Consider the following 25,446-nt stretch of genomic DNA (forward strand, 5'->3'; position numbering starts at 1 on the left):
TTAATAAAAGCTTTGTGCAAAATCATATTACCTTTTTGTTTTCATAGAAAGAACAATGATAGTTAGTTGCAACTAAATAAGTAGTTCAGTTAGTAGTAACTATTAATTAGTTCTAAAAGCTGAAGTAACATTTAAAGTTAAAAAAGATATAAAATTATGATATATCAGTCAAAAAGAATATTTAAAATCTTGTTTTAAATTTTTTGAACAATTTACTTATATTGTGAATGTATACGCCAAATGACGGGGACTTATATTTTGTATCAGTAATTAATTAACATAAAGTCTGTAAGTTGATATTAAGAATAAGAAGGAATTTTCCTATAATTTTATGCCAGTAATTGAACACAAAAAAAATTTTGCTTTCGTGTCATGTACAAAATTTGGGGCTCATCCCCGTATTAACAAATTAATAGCTTCGAGTTCTGCTGTAACTGAATTTCAGTACTTTAGACACTTTCATACATATATTGTCAATGGTACAACCATTAATTCACCAACTTACATGCTAAAATTGTTCAGTTTGAAGTCTGAGACATAGTAGTTGATCCTGCATGTTTCCAGTTATTTCGAATTTACATATTTTGATGGTGCATGAAAGATCATTTACAAATTACAATAAATCTCAAACATTTTAGTAATTGCGTTGCACGCAATCCAAGTTATGAATCTTGAACTTCAGGTGCGAGCCAGAGTTAGTAGTACGTCTACTGCAGTTTTAACCTGGTACAAGTGTAAGGCGATTCGATGAATACTGAGTTGATTACATTGTCCATAAGAGTATGATGAAGGATTTTTAAAAAAGGAAAATGTACCCAAGCTTTACAACTGTTTCTGGTGTTCCTTTTGTGTTTGTCATTGGCTGGCTTAGCTGGAGATTAGGGGGTAAGTCATACCCATTGCTGATGCAAAATGGAATCGGGTTTCTTATGTTTGCATTTGAGCTCGCTGATCCATCAACCTGGGGAATTAATATATGCCTAGGGTGAGTCAAATAAGTACTCCCTCCATTTCATTTTAAGTGTCACTTTTTTGACTAGGTTTGAATTTCAATTTAGAGGTCGGTTTTTCACCAAGCACACTTATTAATGACTTGAAATTATTTAGCTTATCTATCAAAAATGTGAAGGAGGTGTGTGTGCTATATTCAGTATTAGTTTTCCTTATGAAATACCTTTTTTTGCAATTCCTTGTTTTCTTCTTGAATGAGGCTTACTTTTTTGTACAGTTCGATATTGTCCCGATGAATTAGACTCCCCTGCATATATTTAAATTGTAGAAATTACTGTCAGTCCCTTTTCTAGCAGTGTAAAGAAAGGAGAGGAAAGGGCGAAGAAATTTAGCTGTTTTGCAAACCTTCTTGTTTAGTTCTTGTATTTCATCATTCAGTATTTGCTCCTGTAAGACAGAGTACTTTCAGTAAAAGTGTTCAGGGGAAATTGTTCAAGTTAAAATATAAATGTACAAGGATTGTGTCGTGTACCTTTTGCATACGAACTCCTTTTAAGCTTATTTCTAGTCGATTTTCCAAATTGTGCAAATCGTTGATGGTCAAGCCAGAAAGTTCCTCTCCCAACAGCTGCCTGCATATTTTAGGTAAATTATTGCTTATCTATTTGTGCCTTCATGGAACCAAGTCAGTATTCAAATACATAGACCACAGTTTCAAGAACTGGTAATGTGACTTCCCGCGTCTTCTTCTAATTAAACAGTTGCATCGTGTAGTTTTAATTCTTAATTTTGCGAAAGGTACTACCTGTGGGTGGTATTACGAGTCAAAATTACTGAATTTTTAAGAAAGCAAGGATAAATGCCATTTACCTGTGGCTTTGTTGCAAGTATTGCAGTTGCTGCCTCAATCTTTCTACTTCACCTTGCCAAAACTATAATCAAAATGAGAAGGTAAATTCAGTACTTTCTTTTCACTTCATGACACAAAATCCTACAGCTTATGAATTGTGTTTCCACATAAATTCTGCGTGATACCATGTCGTCAAGGAACCGGTTACTCTAAAACCTCAAAGTGTTAGAGAATGACCCTTTCTAGGATCTTATATTATCTAAACACTCTATTAGATTGTCGGTCAACATATAAAATTATTCTTGCTTCTTTTCAATATGCTCTGAGCAACAATTGATTGGACCGATCTCTATCTGAAACATAGTTTGCTTAACTACAATTCAATTATAAAAGTTTTTATTCCAGCAGAAGTAATCTGACATGATTTATATATCTGCATGAGTTATACAAGTTAGAAAATACCGTGGTCACCTGGGTTCTTCCTCATCAACAATATAATATCACTTGTTATCCTCACTTTGATTTGTTTTCTCCTAAATCACTGTACATTTTTCACCTGAACTTACCCGAGTAATTTAGTAAATACTATTTATTTGCACTATTATGGGTGTTTTTCTATACCAACCTAATTTGGGATTTTAGAACCTTAGAAGGACAGAGAGAATACTCTAGCCATTTACAAATTTTGCAATTTTTTGGTATCTTTGGTTGGATGGAGTTGTGCATTGCATCTTTGGTTGGTTGGTTGTGTTATTAAATCTGCGATTAATACATACAATTAAAACAGTATGTGCGAATAACAGTGCGCGAGTATAATTGTGAAAAACAGAAAATAAATGAAAGAAATAAGGATATGAGAGAGTTCTCGAGTCCAGTTGAAAGCAACTGTGTCCTTAAAGCTATTTCGCCTCTCACCGTATGTGCGAGCCGGCAGCCTCTAAGAATAAAATGAGAAGACGGTGTCGTTATACAAACAGGACCTTCGGCGAGCTAGAACAGAGCCAGAAACTATCACCGAGAAGGGAGAGAATGATAGGGTTTGTGTTTAGAGACGGCTGTGTGTGGTATCGTATGAGATGATTTAACCTAATCCCAGACTCTCGATGACTTGTGTGATAATCTTTACAATTAATTAAACGTGTTAATTAATTGTCGATTAATAAATCGAATCTGTAATTGAATCAAATTTATTACTTCGTCAAATCAAATTATAATAATTATCCGTATTAAAACTGGAATAATTATTTGAGCCCAAGCCCAGTGGAAATAAAATTAGTAAAACTAGTCTGTAATTATTCACAACCATTTTCTGCTACATTTGTGTCCGCACATCGCACGCGCGGGGAAGCCCGAAGGCTTCGCAAGCCTCGGATTACCCTCGAAATCCCATAATTTGCGTGCAGGGCTTCGCAAGCCTCGGATTACCCCTCGAAATCCCATAATTTGCACCCCTGTGCGCGCACGTAGGAGATGGAGCAATACCTTAGTAACACTTTTAGACACTACTAAACTGTTATGCTATATAAAGTAATGGAAACCCCTTTTCCATTTTAATATGGGATACAAGTTTATTTACAACATTTTCACCTTCAAATGACCAACTTTAGATGATCACATCTCATTCATCGGTTAAACATTTTGAGTGTTTCAAAGTATCTCGGAAACCTTTCACGGAGGAGAACATACTTCAAGCGTCACCCACTTAAGAACGGCTCAAAATGACTTGACAATGTGGGGCTCAATTCCCACATTTTCCAACAGGTTGCTTGATACAATTCACTTGCTACGTTTGTGACTTCCTCTAGTGGTCACTCCAAAGATTTCTAATTTGTAACGACAAAGTTCTTCGTAGGCTGTTCTTCCTCAACCTTTCAGTAGCCCTCAAAGACCTTTTGATTAAAATCGACCCAAATTCAGGAGGTGCTGATATAGATGTGTGTAGTTAAAAGGTTCAATTTTCTGCTGACAAAGCACTCAACACAAGCTTTTTGAGGAGTCAACTTTGAAGATATCCTTATTCCCTATGTTTTATATCCTACCTTCTTGGCTAATCTCATTTTCCATATTTATATTAATGTCGTCTCTGCTAGCTAATCAATGAAATTTATATATTTCCCGTACCTTATCGTTCATGCCAAGGAAATTTATGTTAATGTTTTGGTATCTTTTAAAGTTTCATGCCCTTTTTATGATTTATCTGCTACTCTCTGCGTATTACTATATGCCCATGTTTATGGTCCTCTTTCCTAAAACATGTTAAAAGTTCCTGGACTCCATTTCTTTTGACCAAGAACATGTCATCGAAAGGTTTTTCTATTATTCAGAAAATACTTTTTGGCGATATGTTTTGGCCAAAATACCCAAAAAATACGCATTTATGAGATGCGTATTCGGTTTTTTAAAATTCTGGAAAAAACATGCCAAATGCGTGTTCCCTTTTTGCTTTTTGAATTTTAGAGAATACGCATCATAATGATGTGTACTCAAGTAAAACAAAAAAGGATGTCTGATAAAGAACACGCATGTGCCACACATACACCTGTGTCACATGCGTTTTCTTCTAAGAATTTTACGCATGTCCCAAATGCGTATTCCTATCAAACTGTACTTTGGGTATTTGCCCCTAAATGATGGATATTGTGGTTTTTCACCCAATATATTATTTAGAAAATTGTGAAATTTAGGTTCTAGTTGTTTACTAATTAATGATAACATGTCCAATTTGTTATGGACTTTGGTATTATTTGTGCTACGGAGACGACAACATTATCTTGAAGTTAAAAATATTTGGAATATGAGTAATTTTTGAAAAATTGCCGAAAATACTAAATTTTCTAACTTTTTGCAATTTATCATATTTCGAATTTTTTTTGCAAAAATACGGTTTGCAACAAAAACAACCACATATGCAACTTCTCTGAAAAAATACTGAAACTTTTCTTTGGTTGCAATTGAGGGTGCATTAGGTTGCGTTTGAGGTTGCATATGGTTGCAGCGGGTTGGAAAATCGTATTTTTATAAACTAAAATTAAAAAAAATATATCATATTTTGGCAAAAAAATCAAAAAATCAAATTTTTAAAAAAAATCCCCTAAATTTTTATCGATTATTTTTTATTTATTTTTTATTTATTTTTTATGTCTTTATTTACTGTGATATATATGATTGAATAACAAAATATACTTTATGCATTTTATATGTCTAAGTACGTGACTTAAGATCATGAGAATAACATGAACAATCCTTGGAATTTGATTAAAAGTATTTCTATGTAATATCTCCTACCAACGTCCATAAAAAATATTTTCGGCAGACCATATGTGACCGTTGACGTTGACACCATGTCTCACTTTAGCAAACTTCGTAGTTTTATCTGACTTAGATACTACCACGTCAAGGTGGTAGGTTTTTGGTATAGCAATTCTTATCAACATTGATAGAAAGTAGATAGTATTTTGCTGAGCCCCATTTGACACGCTAATAATGGCAAAAATGTATGGTTTTATTGAACCAATTTGCTACCTCTTTGTTGCAAACTTGCAATAGAAAGTGGGTCGTCTATTAAGCACATTCAAGTTTGTGTGTCATCTTGTGACAGGAAGATATGAAGATAATGAATGATCGAAAGTGAAGAGCATTTACATGAATGTTTGATTATTGTTTTTGTTTTATGTTGATTTAGATATTAATTTTCTTTTTCTGCAATTTGTTTTACATGGAATTAATGGAAATTCTTTTCGATTTTATGTGATAATTCCTAATGATTTTGAGCTATTTCCTACCACCTTTATCCAATGTGGTACGAAATGAATAGCAAGAAATTAAAAGGAAGTTAGGTCATGGATGGTAATAAATAGGATTAAGCTACCTTATCTCCTCTATTTTCTACATAAAAGGGACATTTCAAAGCATTATATGTGGTTAGAATAACCCTCCACTGTCAGGATTATTTTTGATGTGGCACATGACATGTCAACTTATAAGGACGTGATATATGTCACTTAAGTTACCACCCTCGCTTACTTACGAGGTATATATGCCACGTAATGGGCCGGACACATGTCACATAAATTATCATGTTGGCTCCTCATAACCAACTTAGTGGTTGTCCATATCACGGCATAGAAGTCCACGTCGACCACCACATAATACTTCCTACTTGATCAATTATGGGTCAGTATTTCTTATTGGTCGTGGCCCAAAGAAATTGAGATATATTCGACCAATTTGGGTTGTTTCTTACCGGTTCGTTAGTAGGAAAATGTCATTTTTCATGGTGTATGGATACGCCAATCATTTTGTTACTTGTAATTTATTAAGGATTTTGGTTATTGATCCAGATTTGGGGACATGTGGGGAGGATAAGCTCATAAACTTAATAGAAGTTAAATATTATTATAGATTGATTGATTGTTTATGCGTTAAACTAGTTTCTATTGTTGGACCGGAAGCAAGTATTAATTCCACATTATTTATATATTATTCTCTCTAGGCCAAGCGGATAATTATTTTCGGTCTAAATCGGAGCCGCACGTATTTGTTTTTGGACACATCTCAAAAGAGCACATCTAATGGAGTTAATTGTCAGCTGTATACTAGATCATTTTTTATTATCTATTCCATGTTGTACTTGCATTGACAGCACTAACAATCATCCCTCAAACCAAGAACCATAAATTCCATGGTCTTACACCTGCGATTAAACTATCTACATCTTGCACCGCCGCAAGGAACCTGGTAGATCTACAATCGCGTTCAGATTGTGGAGACACACCCATCATATGACCATTACCATTACTCCTACAAGGTCCAGCTCTGAACTTTTGGCTCTAATACCAGTCGTTCGACCGCAAGCGAGCCATAACTCCAGAATAATATGATATTGTACGTTCTGGGACAAGATCGCATGAAATTGTTTTTTAACGCATCCGAAAATGCCTCAAATTTCTGAATTTAATCAGTACCCTATATACCGAATATATTTCTATTATATATGGGATATGATATTTGAGTTGACACCACCCAATATTTACTACACATAAATCATATACACTTAATGGTGTATGTCGAATATTACATTAATTCAAAATAATACACATGTCATCATTCGATTCGGAACAACAATGCGTCATGCTTAAATGTTTGGTTTAATATGCAGGATCATATTCAATATCAAGGTAACGAAGCTTCTATTGCATTATTTTACCAACATTACTGTACTGTGAAATAACTACCAGTACTCCGTAGGTAAGCATAAACTAAATTCCTTTATGTTGGTTATGGCAAGAGTTACACACTTCGGCAGTATGAAGGGTTAATATTGATTGGCTGCTTTCTATATCATATTAGTCATTAGATTATCTTTACCAGGACTATTAGCAGGGAACTGGAGTCATAACATTCTGTGTCAGCCATTTTCGTAGGGTAGAAAGTTTTGTTAAATAGTTATAAATCATAATCACATAGTCTCATAAGATTCCTTAAATAAATGTTTTTGTGTTATTATTGTATTCGGATAATTTTATAATATATTAATCATATTTCTATTTCAAACTATTACTCTTAAGCATCTCCAATGGTGTTGGCTAAACTGGTTGATTAAAATGATATCAATTAGTGATTATATGAAATTTGATGAACCTGTTAGCTAATTTACTCAGGTGGAGTTGTTGGCTATGTTCTAAAAATAAAATATTTTTATCTTTTTAAGTTATAATAAATAGAATTCATATAATTATCAACTTTAAATTTCATTGTCATTTTCGTGTGATTAGATGTCTTGTCTTTTGACATGGTGTGATTGTCTCAGTTTTATCGTTTACACTTCTCTTTCATTTTCATTGTCAAAATTATGGATCCTATGTAGCTAGCAAGATGATAAAAATATATGGCTAATACAAGTATGTCTGGAGGAATCGATATATTGATTAACTCACCAAAGCTTTTGGTATTACAACTTAAATAGAAAACTGATTACACATAATACTCCTAAAAACAAGGAATTAAAATTAAAATACATCCTACCATATCTTCATAACTTCCTAAATTGTCTCAACTAATTGAGACTTATTCAAACCAATATTACTTCCTAATTTATTTAATTTCAACACAAGTTTAGATTAAATTAATTCCAACAATCTCTCCCTTCATCTAAACTTGTTTGACTAAACTCTTCACTCCGAGTAACATCCTCATCTCTTCAAATTTAGCTGCTGTTAACGGCTTGGTTAAGACATCTGCCCTCTGCTCCTGTGTATTCACATACTTCACTTCGATCTCTCCTCGTTCCACGCAATCTCTAATAAAATGGAACCTCATATCTATATATTTGCTCCTTCCATTAACAATAGGATTCTTAGTTAAGTTTATCACGGATTTGTTATCCACATATATCACTACAGGACCTTGAGGCATATCTGCAATCTGCTTCATCAGGTTTTGTAACCATATTCCTTGAGTGGCTGCTGCAGTGACAGCCATAAACTCAGCTTCGGATCACGACAAGGCCACGCACCTCTGCTTCTGAGACACCCATGTTATCAGATTCTCGTTCAAATAAAACGCTATACCAGTCATACTTTTTCTGTCATCTACACTTCCAGCATGATCACTATCCGAGTACCCACTTAGAATATAATTCCCAGTTCCTCGATGATACACCAGACCATAATTAAGTGTCCCTTTCACATATCTCAGCACTCTCTTCATAGCAGTAAAATGCAGCACAGTTGGTTTATCCATGTACCTTCTTAATACACCCACAGAATATGAAATATCGGGACGAGTATGCACAAGGTACCTTAATTCACCAATAATGCTCCTGTATAATGTTGAGTCCACCAACTGTCCGCCTTCATCTTTATCGATCTGCACATTCGATTCCATGGGAAATTTTACTGGCTTACACATTGACATGTTAATCTTCTTTAAAATTCTTTTACAATATGCTGTCTGCTTCACTTCAATATACTTCTTCTCTTGCTTCACTTCTAAACCCAAGTAGTAGGCCAGCTTCCCAATATCGCTCATATCAAATTCGCTTTTCATCTGCATCTTGAACTTCAAAATATTTTCAGTACTTGACCCTGTCACCAACAAGTCATCAACGTACACGGCCATAATCAAACATTCATTTCCTTCTCTCCTTGTATACACATCATGATCATAAGGGCATCTCGAAAAACCCAAGCTTCTCAGAAATTTGTTCAAACGTGAATACCATGCTCTTGGTGACTGTTTCAAACCATAGAGTGCCTTCAACAAATGGTAGACTTTATGCTCTTCACCTCTTTTCTCAAAACCAGTAGGCTGCATTACATATATTTCCTCCATCAAATCCCCATTCAAGAAAGCTGATTTCACGTCTGGATGATGCACTTGCCATCCCTGTTTTGCAGCCATAACTAACAACAACCTCACCGTCTCAATCCGAGTTACTGGTGCGAAAACCTCGTCGTAATCCACTCCTTTTTTCTGCACATAACCTCTCACCACGAGCCTGGCCTTGTACTTCACTATATCTCCATTTGTATCCTTCTTAACTTTGTAAACCCACTTCAAACTTATGGGTTTTCGACCTTCTGGCAAATCAGTTAAGACCCACGTTTTGTTTCTCTCAATCGCCTCTATCTCGACATTCATAGCCTGCCTCCATTCTTCATTTTCTTTAGCTTCCTCAAATTTTTTCGGCTCCTCAACGCACAGTAATAAAAGCTCATCTGAAATCTCTATCACTTCTGTATCGTCCTATATCTCACTTAGCAACCGAAATCGCTGAGGTTCACTGGAGTCTCGTGATACTTCAAACCCATAAACAACACTATTTTGTTCATTCATGAAACTCCCAGTAGTACTCGGTGTACGAGGACTTTGAAGCATCTCTGTATTCATACCAGCCTGTTCGCCAACATTATTATTAACAATGACAAAATTTCCAGATGTGTTATTACCTTGTATTTCATTGGGCTGTCAATTCCATCCTTTATCTTCCTCGAACACCACATCACGGCTGACATGTAGTCTCCCAGTATTCGGATTGAATAGCCTGTGCGCCTTGGTTCCAGGCTCCTTGCCAATATAAACCATTTTAACACTTCTGTCATCGAGTTTTCCTAGTGCAACATTTTGTGTCTTAACATGCGCCAAACATCCAAATACCCGTAAGTGATCCACTTTTGGTTAAACTACAGTCCAGGCTTCATAGGGGGTTTTACCATTCAACGCCTTAGTTGGCACTCGGTTTAAGATATAAATTGAATGTCGTACAGCCTCTCCCCACATCACGTCCGGTATATTTTTCTCCTTCAGTAAGCTTCTCGTCATAGCAATCACCGTCGTGTTTCGCCTCTCGACTACCCCATTTTGTTGAGGGGTGTAGGGAGCAGTCAGGTGTCTTTTGATGCCAGCATTTGCACAAAATTCTTCAAATTCTTTCGATGTAAACTCTCCACCTCTATCCGTCTGTAGTACTTTAATCGTATCCTTTGCCTCTTTTTCAGCCAATGCCTTGAACTTTTTAAATGCTTCAAATGCCTGATCTTTTGTTTTCAACATAAAAACCCACATTGCACGACTATAATCATCTACTAACAAAAACATATACATGTTCCCAGCCGGTGTTGGAGGGGATATCGGTCCACACAAATCTGCATGCACTAAACCTAGTTTGTGTTTCGCCATAAACTCGGCTTTCTGCGGGAACGATTTCTTTGATAGTTTTGCCAACAAACAGCCATTACACACGGCTTTTGGTTTTGTTAGTTTCGGGAGTTCACGTGCCATTTCTCTGTCTGACATGATCTGCAGCGACTGAAAATTTACGTGGCCCAGTCTTGCGTGCCATAGCCATGCTTGTTCTTCATTCTTCGAAAACATACACATAATATTCTTCTCTTCAATGACTATCTTCTATAGTCGATTGGCTGATCTTTGAACTTTCATCAATAGTTTCCCACGTTCATCATAAACCCACAAATGGTCACCACTCATCACTACTTTGTTCCCATCTTCCGACAATTGTCCCAACGAAATGATGTTGGTGCACAATGTCAGAATGAAATACACTTCTTTAAGCACATGTTCCTTCCCGTTCTTACAATCAAAAATTATTGTTCCCTTTCCTTTTATTTTCACCGTTGACCCATCTCCGAAACGCACCTGGCCTGACACATTTTCATTTAGTTCGCTAAATTTTTCACGATATCCCGTCATATAATTACTGGCACCATTGTCTAGGTACCACAGGCTTCCGTTCCCCATTGTTCCTTCCTTCTGATCGAAACTAGGCAACACCTTCTCCTCATTTAATAATACAACGTCCCCTTCAATTAAAAGAAGTGTTGGTTCATCGTCCTCTAATTTTGTAAGGATCGACTCCTGACTCTGCTCCTTAACCTTTTCTTTTTCTTTCTTTGGTTTTCTGCATTCGTATGCATAGTGTCCATAGACCTGGTAATTGAAACACTTCACCCTGCTTCTATCTCGAGTGTTATTGTAGCCTCTGTTCGCCCCTTCGTTTTTATTTTGGTACTGCTGAAAATTTCCTCTGCCTCCACCATGGTGTCGTGGACCATGTCTACCTCGGCCACGGCCTCCAAATCCACCTCTTTGTCATTGAATGTGAGTTGTTAATGGCCCATTTTTGTTTGACCTCTTCGCCCACTCTTCCCGAGTTAGCAGCAACTGTCCATTTGTACTTTCAGACTTTCCTTTCATTCTCTCCTCGTGGGCCTTTAGACGGCCCACTACCTCCTCAACTGTCAATGTTTTCATATCTGCGAACTGTTCTATATTCGAGGCGATTTGTAGAAACTTGTCTGGAACAGCTCTTAGTATTTTTCTCACCACGCTCGATTCCTCTATCGTTTCACCAAGAACTCGTATATTTGTGACAATACCACTTAGTTTCATACAGAAATCATCCACCTGATCTGTTTCCTTCATCACCAGAGACTCAAACTCACTTCTTAAGGTCTGCAGTTTTGCCTCCTTTACTCGCGTCGCACCCATACACAATATTTTGATCGCGTCCCAAGCTTCCATAGCGGTCTCCTTCTCAGCGATGGTCAACAATATATCTTCTGGCACACCTTGATATATTGCAGCAAGGGCTATCTGAACCATTTTCTCATCTACGGTTTCTTTGGGATCCTTCATTTCAATGGCATCCCAAACTCCTTGCTCCTTCATAAACACTTTCATCTTTAAGGACTAAATTGTATAGTTGCTTCTGGTAAGCATTGGGTAGCTTAAGCCAATAGATCCCTCCTTCGCCTTGGACGGTTCCATCTCAACGTTTGTGTGTTTGGGTTGTATTTTAGGCATACAATTGCCTTAACAGGCTCTGATACCAGAATGTAGCGAGCAAGACGATAAAAATATATGGCTAATACAAGTATGTCTGGAGGAATCGATATATTGATTAACTCACCAAAGCTTTTAGTATTACAACTTAAATAAAAAACTGATTACACATAATGCTCCTAAAAACAAGGAATTAAAATCAAACCGCATCCTACCATATCTTCATAACTTCCTAAATTATCTCTACTAATTGAGACTTATTCAAACCAATATTACTTCCTAATTTGTTTAATTTCAACACAAGTTTAGATTAAATTAATTCCAGCATCCTAATAGTAATTTAATATATGCAATGAATAATATAGCATTGGAGGATGAAGAAGAGGGTGGTCTAGCTTTAGAGGAGGGAGTTATCACTGAGGAGGAGAAGTTATTCACTGGATTCAACGCAAAACTATGTGTGATTGCACGATTCATATCAGATAGAGAAGTTGAATTCCAAGCCATGCAATAGACACTAGCAGTGCTTTAGAAAGCAGGTATGGGCGTATACATAAAGGACCTTGATATCAACTTATTTTTATTCCAGTGTATCCACGCAGTAGATGTTAAAAGGGTTATGGAAGGTTACCCATGGTCGTTTAACAGGAGAGCATTGGTTATGTCTCGATTGAAGGAAGGAGACCACCAATGATTCATTTAGTTGAATTACATGGATTTGTGGGTTCAAGTCTATGTTCTTAAAGCAGGTTTCCAGTCAGAAAGAATATTACAGGAAGCTGGTAACTATATTGGTAAGTTTGTGGCCTCTACACCTAGCAATTTCGTGGGGGGTTTGGAGGGATTATTTACGTGTGTGTGTTACTATAGATGTTAATAAGCCTCTTAAACTCCGAATGAAGATCAGAATTGCAGGAGGAGAGTGGTTCTGGATAAATTTCAAATATGAGAATATTCTTATCTTTTGTTTTATCTATGGTATCATGGGTCACTCTAATAAATTCTGTAGTCACCTATTTGTGACACTAGAATCGGAGATTGTTAAACCTTATGGTGATTTCATGCGAGCACCTTTCAAACGCCACGTGAAACCGTTGGCGTGAAATGGCTCCGTAGTGGCATAGTTGGGGGTGACCAGAATTCAAACCTCGGAGGAAGTCAGTTACGACATGGTGAAAATGATGATCACTTTCAAAATATTCAAAAAGGAGGGATAATGGAGATAAGAAATGTGCAAAATAACAAACCTTTAAATTCGCCTTTGCCTATAAGGAAATAAGTTACAATCACAGAAAGTAAAAAATGTAAAACTGATGGAGTTTCGGATTCAGAAGGGTCAAAGGACCCAATCACGGATATCATGATGGACTCGGATGAAGAGATTTTAGAACATGTAGGCCCAAATAATAACACGATTTCAAAAAACGGGGAAGAGGCGAGTGCTCATATGAGTGCTCGCATAGAATTATGAGTATTCTTAGTTGGAACTGTCATGGGCTTGGGACCCCATGGGCTTTACAATTTTTGAAGGAGATTGTACTCCAAAAAAAACCCGACTACATCTTTCTGTGTGAAATTTTCTGTAAGAATAAAATAGTGGAAAAGGTAAGAGATATGTTCTATTTTGAAGGGATGAATGTGGTTGAATCTCAGGGTTGCATTGGGTGCGTGGCTATGATATAGAGAAATAAAGAAGAAATCTCCCTAAACTCCTTCAATAATAACCATATAGATGTTAAAATGACAACGAGGCAGGGGCATCATTACAGATTGACTGGAATCTACGGAGAACCAGATAGAAGGAAGCGTAAGGAGACAAGGGATCTAATACGTAATATTGCAAGCAATAATACTCATCATTGGTGCTTAATTGGGGATATGAAAAATGTATTATCGCGGAATGACAAGTCAGGTGGAAGACCTTATCCACAAAAATTGGTGCAAGGTTTTAAAGACGTGGTGAATGATTATGAGCTTATGAATATGAACTTGTGTGGACATCAATTCACATGGGAACGTGGCTTTGGTACAAATCAACATATTAAAGTGCGCCTGGATAGAGCACTCATATCCCAAGAGTTCACTTATTTGTTCAAGGATGCTAAACTTACCAATTTAGAGGTTTCAACTTCTGATCATTGTCCCATCTGGTTGGAAACTGAAGTAGCTCAGACAATCGAGTATAAAAAGGCTTTTACATTTAAAAATGTCTGACTTCGTGAGCCAATGTGCTATCAGCTTATAGAGGAAGTGTGGACTAGTAATTGTAATAGTACCTTATATGAGAAAATATCGCAATGCTCAGAGGTTTTATCAATATGGGGGAAAAAATCACATGAAGCTTTAAGGGGCGTATCAATCATAGAAAGAAGATTCTTAAGAGGCTCAAAGGGAGAAGGGATGTTGAGTCAATTGCAATAGTGAAAGATGAGAAGAAGAAGCTTACAGAAGCATATGCTCAGCAGGAAGTATTCTAGAGACAACGAAGCAAACAACTTCGATTAAGAGAAGGGGACCAGAATAGTAAATTCTTTCATGCAGTGTGCAAAAATAGAAAAAAAGCCAATCACATTTTGAAGTTGAGGAATGATAATGGGTGATTTGTGGAGTGGGGATCAGGGTTAGAAGAAACAATGACAAATTATTGTACTCATTTATTCGCAGCAACAGAGACAAATTGTGAAAGCATTACCAGTTGCTTAACAAGTAAGATCACAGGTGAGAAAAAATCAATGTTACTTGCTGATGTTAAGGAAGAGGAGGTTAAAGCATCGATGTTCCATATGCACCCCGACAAATCAACAGGCCCGAATGGTATGAGCCCGTGTTTCTTTCAAAAATGCTGGAATATAGTTAAAGCAGATATTGTCGATATTGTCAAACGGTTCTTTGTATCTAGTTTGATCGATCCTCAATTGAGTAACACCAATATTGCTCTTATTCCCAAAAAGCCTAATCCAGTTAAGATGGCTGATCTTCATCTTATTTCACTCTGCAATTTTTTGTATAAAATAATTTCTAATGTACTTGCTAACAGGTAGAAACGAGTAACAGAACCCATCATTTTAGATACTCAGAGTGCTTTCATCCCCGGTCGGTTGATTACTGACAACATTATGGTGGCCATTGAAATCATGCACTACATGAAGAGGAAGCAAAAAGGAAAAGAATCTTGGATGGCTCTAAAATTATATATGTCTAAAGCTTACGATCATGTTGAATGGAAGTTCCTAGAGGCAGTGTTACTTAAGATGGGATTTTCAAATGAAGTAGTTAAATTATTCATGAGCTGTATGTCCTCTGTATAGTATCAAATCTCTCATGCAGGAAGACAATTAAGTTCCATTATCCCAGAACGGGGTCTCAGACAGGGAGACCCCCTTTCTTTCTACCTGTTTCTCATCTGCATTCAGGGTTTGACAGTTTTACTTCATAATTACAAAAGAAGGAACCTGATCAAAGGTGTTAAAGTGGCACGCTCTGCATCCCCTATATCCCACATGCTCTTTGCATATGATTCATACATCTTCTGTAAGGTAAGTATGGAGAGCGCGGACCATATTTTAAAAATCTTAAGTCTTTTTGAAAGAGCTTCAGGACAACAAATTAACGTGGAAAATCCTCGGTGTTCTTCAGCAATAACACTCCAAGTTCTTTAAAACTGGAGCTTTGTTAGAAATTGAGCCTTCAAGAAGCCAACGATCGTAGTATGTATCTAGGCCTTCCTAATATAGATGGTAGGTATAAATCATCTATATTTGGTTTCATGAAAGAGAAATTGTAGAATTATATTCAAGGATGGGATAAGAAGTCAATCTTTAAGGTGCTAAAGAAGTGTTGTTAAAGATAGTGGCACAGGCGTTGCCTAATTATGTGAAGATTCAAACTGCTATAGCCATGCATTCATAGTTAGATATCATGAAGGTAAATTAATTGAAGCAAGGTCAAATTGTTTATGTGGCCAACTTAATCCTGATCTAGAAGAAGCTTTTAGGATTAGAGAAGCATTGAGTTGGGTCAAGGAAAAAGGGTGCACATGTATGGTTATTGAGTCGTATTGCTTGTAGGTCATTTAGGCTATACGCAGCTCCCTCTCTTGTTTTTCTTACTTGAGAAGAATTGTCCACGATTGTCGAGAAATTCTTGCAAGTTTGCACAACAAAAACATAAGTTTTATATTTGTAAAATGGTCCACGAATAAAGTGGTTCACTATTTGGCAAGGTACAGTTGTTCAGTAGTTGATCGTGTGTGGAGGGTGGGAGATCTCCACCCCAAATTTTATCATGTAATGTTGGATGATTTGAATTATTAATGACCAATTTTATGGTAAAATAAAAACCACACATCCATGCATGTTCGATGAATGTAGCCAATATAGGGAGGTTGACTAAAATTTAGCTAACACGCAGTGAAATAATTTTTAAACAATCTCTATAATATCTATTTATGGTATCTTTGACACATTTTTAGCTAAGGGTTTTACAAATTGAAGATACATGTGTTTCTATGGGCCATGAATATGTTACCTTTTATTTGATTCTTTTTAAATTTTGGTTTCATAACTGTTTGTTTATACATAATTAATTTTTTGAAATTCTAATCTTTAGTTAAAAAAGCTATTATCCAGACATTTTATATATTTATCTAAACAAGTTGGTGACGAATTCTATATTTATTAAATGTAATGGGCACATATATTTGAGTTTTGTAAAAATATTGTTTAAGATTTATATTATTGATTAGAGATTCTAATCAAGGTATATATTTTAGTTCTACTACAAACTCAGAGCTAGACATTTCTCGCATGAAGCTCTATGAATGGTTTACCCTAGTGAATGAACTTTGCATATTAGAGAAAAGAAATGAACTATTTTTGGGTTAGATATAATTTGTACCTTGACTTCTGAAGTAGGATTCAGCAACTGATAATTTTCTTCCTTCATTTTGTTGTAACGTTCGATCACAGATTTCATGCTGCAAAAGAAGTCAGATTTGTTCCACATATGAGGAGGATATTTACTAAAACTGCCTATGATTATCTCACAAGCTATGCGATTTCCTATCACATAAGTTGCATACATTTCAAAGACAAATAAAAATTCATATTCTTAAGGCCTTCACAACCACTTAATATACATATAATGATGTCATATATATATAGCTATTTTAATCTAAGGTTTTTTAGCATTTTGAAAAGGTCTTGGATTCCTGGTAAAAAAACTGATGTGTTGGTATCAAAATTCATGTTTATAAAATTAATTAGAGTAATTGACACATTGTAACTCATTTCTTTCGGCATTTTTTCAATTGGCGTATATATTATGTTTTTTTACAAGTTGCATCTTTAACTTTGAATTTCGCTTCGTTTTGTACCCCTGGAATAAAATTCTATTGAAATTGTTAATTTCACCAGGGGTAAATTATGAAAAAAATTATTCACCTTTAGGTTATCACATAGTACACCTCATAATTCCAAATTTCAATGATCAAAAACTGATTTTGAAGATTTGTTGAGCTAAAATCACAAGTTTTAGTAACCAAATCGAAACTCCGATCAAGCCCTAACAGATTCTAGGCTCGAAATCAGTAAAAGAGGTAAAAAATTAAAAATTAAACTCGATTCTAGGGTTCTATGTAATTAGTTTCATAAACAAATTACTTTTAATATATTATAAAAAATATATAACTCACTAAGTAATTTTTCACATACACATCGTTTCTTTCTTTGAAAGTGATGTATAACATGCTGTATGACATCAAATAACTTTTTTTGAAAGTGATGTATAAAATGTCGTATGATATCAAATAATTTCCTACGACTGATGTTTATTTAGCTCCTAAACATAAATTTTTAGGAAAATTAGTTGATGTATATGGTCATCTTAGACATCATAATGTACTGATGTCTAATGAACTTATAAACATCTCTTTTTTTCAAAAATGTTGTTTATTTTTTTCTATTTGACATGACTTTTGCTGACATTACGTTTAATTTTCCTCGACCATATTTCCCAGTTCTCATCCGTTTCTATCCCCCTCTCTCTCAAATCTATTTTATCATCTCATTTCTTACTCTCGACTCTCTTAAAACAAAAACACACCCACATAAATTTTAATGATATTACATTGTTTTCTTGATTGCTAATGTAAATTTTTTAATTAGACTATCCATGTCTTAATGTGTATAACACAACTTATCTATTTACGAAAGCGTTATTATCCAGGACAATTGACATTGTTTCTTATTTTTCACTTCGGTCAATAAATAATGTGTTGGTATGTCTAGTACATCGGTTATTTATCTAGAAATGATGTATTATATTATCTTTCACATTGGTCCCAAAACTGATGTAAAAAAGATGGACTTTTTACTACAATCACGAATACATCTTTTCTGAACATTTTAGATATTAGTTTTGATTCGTTTTATGTTTGACCTTTTTTGTAGTGTTGTTTAAAAAATAAGGTGTTTAGTCCCTCATAATTTAAATAAAGTATACGAAATATGTCAGTGAAAGTAACTTATTCTCAATCACTGTCTAGCCTGTTGAGCGATGGTATATAATGCAATGATTATAATATCCTTTTTCCGGGCTTTATGATTCTGGTGATAATAAATTTTATGGTTGTTTGTGGTCTTGATTTAAATTTAAAGATTATTTATATAAATCGTAATATGTGTAGTTTCGATTTATAGGTGTAAAGTGATTGAAACTTGTTTTGGATAAATTGATAATATTTTATCACAACTTAGGTTTTCTCTTGTTAAAATATAAATATTATGTTGTTAAGTACATGACCGAGGTGTGTATTTCACAAATATATGTATGTTATTCGTTTATGCATAATGTATGTATACCTCGTGTTCTAGTATTATGACTAATTTAATGTTATTTTAATTTAGTATTGTTCGAGAATAATTTCAACTCTATTTTATATAGTAACTTTCAAGTCCTATAATTGAGTGAATTAAAAGTTTTATTTAAAGTAAGTTTAACATATTCAGTTACTTAATCTCTCCAGATCTCTGATATAAATATAATTTGATGATTTTTCATGACAAATACATTAAACTTAAAATAATATGGTTGACAACAAGAAAAAAATATTATTTTATCTAATTTCCTATATTACTTGTAGTAAAAATACACAATGCCATTATGTTGGTACGAGAGAAAAATATTATTTTAGTGAGCTTATTATTTTATCAACTATTATTTCATCGAGGTTCAACTATAGTATGGTTTAAGTTTTACAAACATGAAATTATTTTGTATCAAATTAAACAATTGTGTGGGGTTCAATATTTCATTCACAAAGTTCGGAATAGAAATATAATGTAAATTATATGAAATAATTACAATTTACTTTTTTATAAGGGTACTGTCAAAAATCGTTAAATGACAACATATTTTTCAAATTAAATTAACCGTTAGCATTTTTATAATTATAAAATGATAATTTTATTTTTCTAATTTTGAATTAAATAAATTATTATCAAAAATATCATATACATATATACACATAATTTAAAATTGGATAATAATACAAATTTTTCTAACAAAATGGAATATGGAAAAAAAGCTGGTGGATTTGTGTGCCCATATTTTTACACGATAACCTGGACCAAGTCTTGAGTACTTTTTAATTACCAGCCAAGTCTTTAACCACTCACAACAAATGATCTAACAACTTTGATCTACAATAATAAGTGGCTTGAAATTATATTCGTTTCCAACACACTAATTCACGTAAATGTAAAATGTTAGAAACACAATTTAATTGAGATCATGTCATCATCAAACCAATAAAGAAATATACTAAATGCAAGAATAAAATAAATGTATTTTAACTCGATATGTATCTGATACTATTTGTGAAAAATGGTCAAATTTTGAGTATTTTTTAAAACTTGATTAACATTCTGATGCTAATTTAAAATATGTTTAAATATATTATTCAAATAAAAACTAAAAATAGTTATACTTGTTTGTACACTTAAATTACTTCTATCCTATAATTATTTACTTCTTTCATTTTTTACGGGCAATTTGACCAAATGACTAAATATAATATTTTACATTAGAATTTGTTTTTTATTGTATTTATGTATTCAATTAATTATTATTTATATAAATTTATAATTATCTCATTTAAATTTATTAAAAAATTATAAATATTTAGTCAATATATTACAATTATCTATGTAAAGAAAATATTTACTACTAATATCGTATCACTAAGTCTAATGATTTAAATATATATAAGTTGACTATATAACATACATAACTAATTTATACTATATAAGTGTATAATACAAAGTACAAATATAAATATAAAAATATGATTTAAATTTTTAATTAGTCTCAATATTTATAACATCAAATATTTATTTTTTTAAGACACACAAACACAACTATTATGTGTATGATTAACAACATATATGGGTGAGTATTTTGGTGGTATAATATTGGGTAATGCAATTGTAAGACTCGGGTTCAATTGCAACCAATAATTTTTTTAAAATAAATATTTTATATAACGGCAAATCTGTCATTTCACAAGATTAAAATGTCCCACTAATTCTGAAAGCACGTTGACCTATCATATATTGATTGAAGAGAAGAGATATAAGTAGAACTTTACTCTTTATTATAATATATTATATCTTTTATTAAAGTAACGTTGACAAATGTTATCCAAATTCACACGAAATGTTCATTTTTTAGCATGTTTAGCATATATTTAGGTAATACTACCAAATATGTGTTCTAAAAACCGCCTACGTGGTAAGCGGAAGCAAAACACCGGGCTAGACAGTTAATATTTTTTATTAAATCACTCAAAATTGGCAACAAATGGGCTTGGGGGTCAAAATCGGAATTAATCGATCAGTAATTAGGCACGATTAATTGGATATTAAATAGTCAAAAAATTTAAAAAGTAAAATTAAGGATAAAATTATAAAAATAAAATTATTAATAAAGATATCATATACATATATACACATAATTTAAAATTGGATAATAATGCAATTTTTTCTAACAAAATGGAATATTAAAAAAAAGTTGGTTCATTTCTATGCCCATACGTTTACACTATAACTTGGACCAACACTTGTATACTTTTTAATTAACACGCCAAGTCTTTCACCACTCACAACAAATCATTTAACAACTTTGATCTACAATAATAATTGGCTTAAAATTATAAAGGTTTCTAATGTACTAATTCAATAAATGTAAAATGTTAGAAATACACAATTTAATTGAAATAATGTCATCATCAAACCAATAAAGAAATATACTAAATCCAATAATAAAATAAATGCATTTTAACTCGATATGTATATGATACTATTTGTGAAAAAGGTCAAATTTTGAGTATTTTTTAAAATTGATTAACATTCTGATGTTGAACTTAAAATATGTTTAAATATATTATCCAAATAAAAACTAAAAATAGTTATACTTGTTGGTACACTTAAAATACTTAAATCTTATAATTGATTACTTCTTTCATTTTTTACGGGAAATTTGACCAAATGACTGAAATATAACATTTTGCTTTATAAGAATTAAATCACCTTTATAATCTAACAATACAATTTTAGAATTTTTTTATTGTATTTATTTATTCAATTATTTATTTTTTATATAAATATATAATTATCACATTTAAATTTATTAAATAATTATAAATATTTAGTCAATATATTACAATTATCTATATAAAAAAATATTTATTACTAATACCGCATCACTAAGTCTAATGATTTAAATATATATAAGTTGACTATATAACATACATAACTAATTTATACTGTATAACTGTATGATACAAAGTACAAATATAAATATAAAAAAATGATTTATATTATTAGTTGGTGTGAATATTTATAATATCAAATATTTATTTTTTAAGACATACAAGCACACGTGTATGATTAACACATATATAAGTGAGTATTTTGGTGGTATGATATTATGTAATGCAATTGTAAGACCCGGGTTCAATTGCAACCAAAGTTTTTTTTTTCAATAAATATTTAATATAGGGACAAATCTCTGATTTCATAAGATTAAAATGTCCCACTAATTTTGAAAGCACGTTGGCCTATCATATATACAAGAGAGAGATATAAATAGACCTTTATTATAATATATTATATCTTTTATTAAAGTAACGGTGATGAATGTTATCCAAATTCACAGGAAAATGTTCAATTTTTAGCATGTTTCACGTATATTTGGCTAATACTACCAAATATCAGTGTTCTAAAAACCGCCTAGGTGGTAAGAGGAAGCAAAACACCGCCAGGCTGGGCTAGACGAATTTTTTTATTATTAAATCAGTCAAAATTGACAACGAATGGGCTTGGTGGTCAAAATCGGGATTAATCGATCAGTAATTAGGCAGGATTAATTAGATATTAAATAGTCAAAAAATTAAAAAAGTAAAATTAAGGATAAAATTATAAAAATAAAATTTTTAATAGAAAACAAAGCTAATATATGAAGGAGATGATTAACCTACTAGATTTGGTATTAATATTTATAAAAGAAATTAATATTAAAATAACATAAAATATAAAATAATATTTAAATACATCCGATAAATCATTTAGACTAATATACGGCGGATCAATTAAGCGCTAGGTAGTACCTCCGTCTAGCGATTTTTACAACATTGACTCAAATGGACAAGTATTTGCATGTCTTCCGAGATAAAGGACCTGATGCTATCAAGACAACAGTCTAGGGCTTTCTTGTTCCATGACTTAGCCAATTTATCAGATTCTTAACAATGTGATAGTATTATGTAACCATGATTTTGAGATATTTGTATAGCCAAGGTTTTTCGATTTATACGATATACAATAGTAAAAAAAGTACATTAAAATATTACTAATTAATATGAAGCTAAATTATTTTAACCATATTAACCATCGAATTACTTTGAAATGTAAATCATATAAAATAAAATCAAAATCCCCACTTTTAAATTACACGAGATATTTAATCATATTAATACGGTTGGAATTACAAATTAAATATAAATTAAAATTCAAACTCAGACCCTATTCAACATTTATCAACCGATTATTACGAACACAGTTAATATTTGCTGACCGATCGTTGACATGACATGTATATCTGCTTATTCCGACTAATCATACTGCCAGCTACACAGCCAGTAAAAGATTTAAATTAAAACGACCAATTATTTTGACAAAAATACAAATAACAGTTAACCGATGGTTTCCTCACTACCACGTCATAAAAATCGACCAAAACACCTATTGATATATTTCTAGGCATTAAATACCAACCGGATCCATAAAATAACAACTGGATTCATACAAAAAATGACGGCCTCTTTAAAGAATGATTGGTACATGTTATTTGTTATTAACCTTCACCCAAAAAAGCACTCGATAATGACCAATTCGGTCGCTCTCAATACCGACCAAATTATCGACCGAAAATCAATCGCTTTATATTTATAACGACCAATTTTCTCTCGATAATTCGGTCGGAGTTTAGCTTTTCAATTGACGTGTAAGGACACGTATTACACGTGCAACCGAGCCAATTATACTGACCAACTTTAACCTAAAACAACCGATTTGTCCGCGGGTAAAACTCATGTTTTTCCAGGGCCTTGGACAGAATTATGTACAATTATAAACTCAAAGAAGTGCGCGTGCACACTTACACTTGGTTATTGGTTGTAAATCATTATTAAGTTCATAGATTATATCATATAATAAACTATTAGCACCTAAATAAATGTCTATGTATATGTTTGGTCGAGTCCCTTAAACGGTACAACTGACTGAATTTTACATCTACATAACACTTTAAAATCTGAAATTCAAGGGGTTTAAATGTTAATAGATTGTACCAATGCACTTGAAATTGAAATTGAATGTGTACCTGGTTCATTTTAGAGGTATTATTACTGCATGCAGCAGTTATGATTCCCAGTTAGCTAGATGCTACACTAATTCCTTCATTACTAAGTATTGTATTAGTTGGCTAGTTCAGATCTCTACTCTCTTTATTTCTTCTTAACTTCAAATACAAAGAAGTGAAATTCTAGTCTGTTTAGCTACCTAGCTATTTATTTACATCTTCCAACTCATGCATATTATAGCAAAAGTTCTTGGGAAATCATGGTACTTTTGTAATTAACTTTCAATTAGTTTTCTTTGTTTTCCCTAATATTAATGTTTACAGTATATCAACTTAGTGAAGATGAAAAGCTTGTCAGCAATATTCATATGAAGAATTTAGAAAAAAAAACTACCAATTATCATGAACACTTCTTAATTAGTTGATTGACACAGGGAGAATTTTACTTAACCTGGTGCTTGCGAAATCATAGAGCTTCCCGGTGCTAGAGAAAATCATCAATCCAACTTCAGCATCACAAAGAATTGCTAATTCCTTGGCTTTCTTCAGCAATCCACTTCTTCTTTTGGAGAAAGTTACTTGCCTACTTGTCGTGTTGTCAATCCTCCGGATCACGATTTTCCCCCTTCCCATATCTTCTTCTCCTTGCAGATTCGATCAAGACTAATTAGCTAGGGTTTTGTCTCCCTATTATCAAATCATAATTGCTGGATCGGAAGAACAAAACTTCTTAGTAACATTTTAATAGTAAGACAGAAACTTTTCGATGTTGTAAAGATCCGGGAAGATATCAGAAAGATTAACAAAAGATATATAAATAAAGACAAGAAGAGGAGAAAGAAAAGTAAATGGCTGATTGAGAGGGCTTACTACTTTAAGGCTTGAGTAGATCTATATGAAGAAATGAGAGGTCTTGCTTTAGAGAGATGTTTTCCAAATCAACTCTTTACTTTTTAAGGAAAGCTGAAAGTGGTATTAGCAAGGAGGGTAAATCATGGAACTATCTGTGCCCATTATTGTACTTTCTCACATTACCCCTGTTGAATATTAAATTATAATCATAACATTTTTAACTTTTTCAGAGAGTTAGTTAATGTTGTACTCGGTTTTGAGAGAACCAGAGAATTCTCAAATTGGAAATTTAAATTTTTTTGTTGACAAGCAGAATTATTGAATAGTATTTTACAGGATCGAATTAATAACACAGTAAGACTGAACTGATTAGTTAACAACCCCTAATTCTATTATTATTTTCTCGGTGAGTATTACCCAGCTGATTGAGACTGGACATGGCTTATCCCTCCACGTTCACAGGTTGGATTTCAAGTACATACTCCGGTTTGAGAACGGGTTATATATGGCGCTGGCAACCCTTTAGAGGATTAATACTATTAAGTAACCAGTAACCTTAAGGTGGTAGAGTA

At 33.2% G+C, this 25,446-nt stretch overlaps 1 protein-coding gene across 1 annotated transcript; it reads right to left on the bottom strand.

Annotated features, from left to right (window-relative positions):
* Positions 1-997: 997 nt before the first annotated feature.
* On the bottom strand, positions 998-24,831 carry LOC141668007 (MADS-box transcription factor 23-like; the record flags this gene model as incomplete). Its single annotated transcript, XM_074474676.1, has 7 exons — positions 24,474-24,831; positions 17,000-17,078; positions 1,822-1,883; positions 1,484-1,583; positions 1,357-1,398; positions 1,169-1,258; positions 998-1,006 (listed from the first exon to the last, which is right to left on the bottom strand). Coding segments are annotated over exons 1-7 (564 nt in total), but the record flags the coding sequence as incomplete, so codon positions are not given.
* Positions 24,832-25,446: the final 615 nt, after the last annotated feature.

Source organism: Apium graveolens, chromosome 6 (genome assembly GCF_009905375.1).
Source record: "Apium graveolens cultivar Ventura chromosome 6, ASM990537v1, whole genome shotgun sequence".
NCBI lineage: Eukaryota > Viridiplantae > Streptophyta > Magnoliopsida > Apiales > Apiaceae > Apium > Apium graveolens.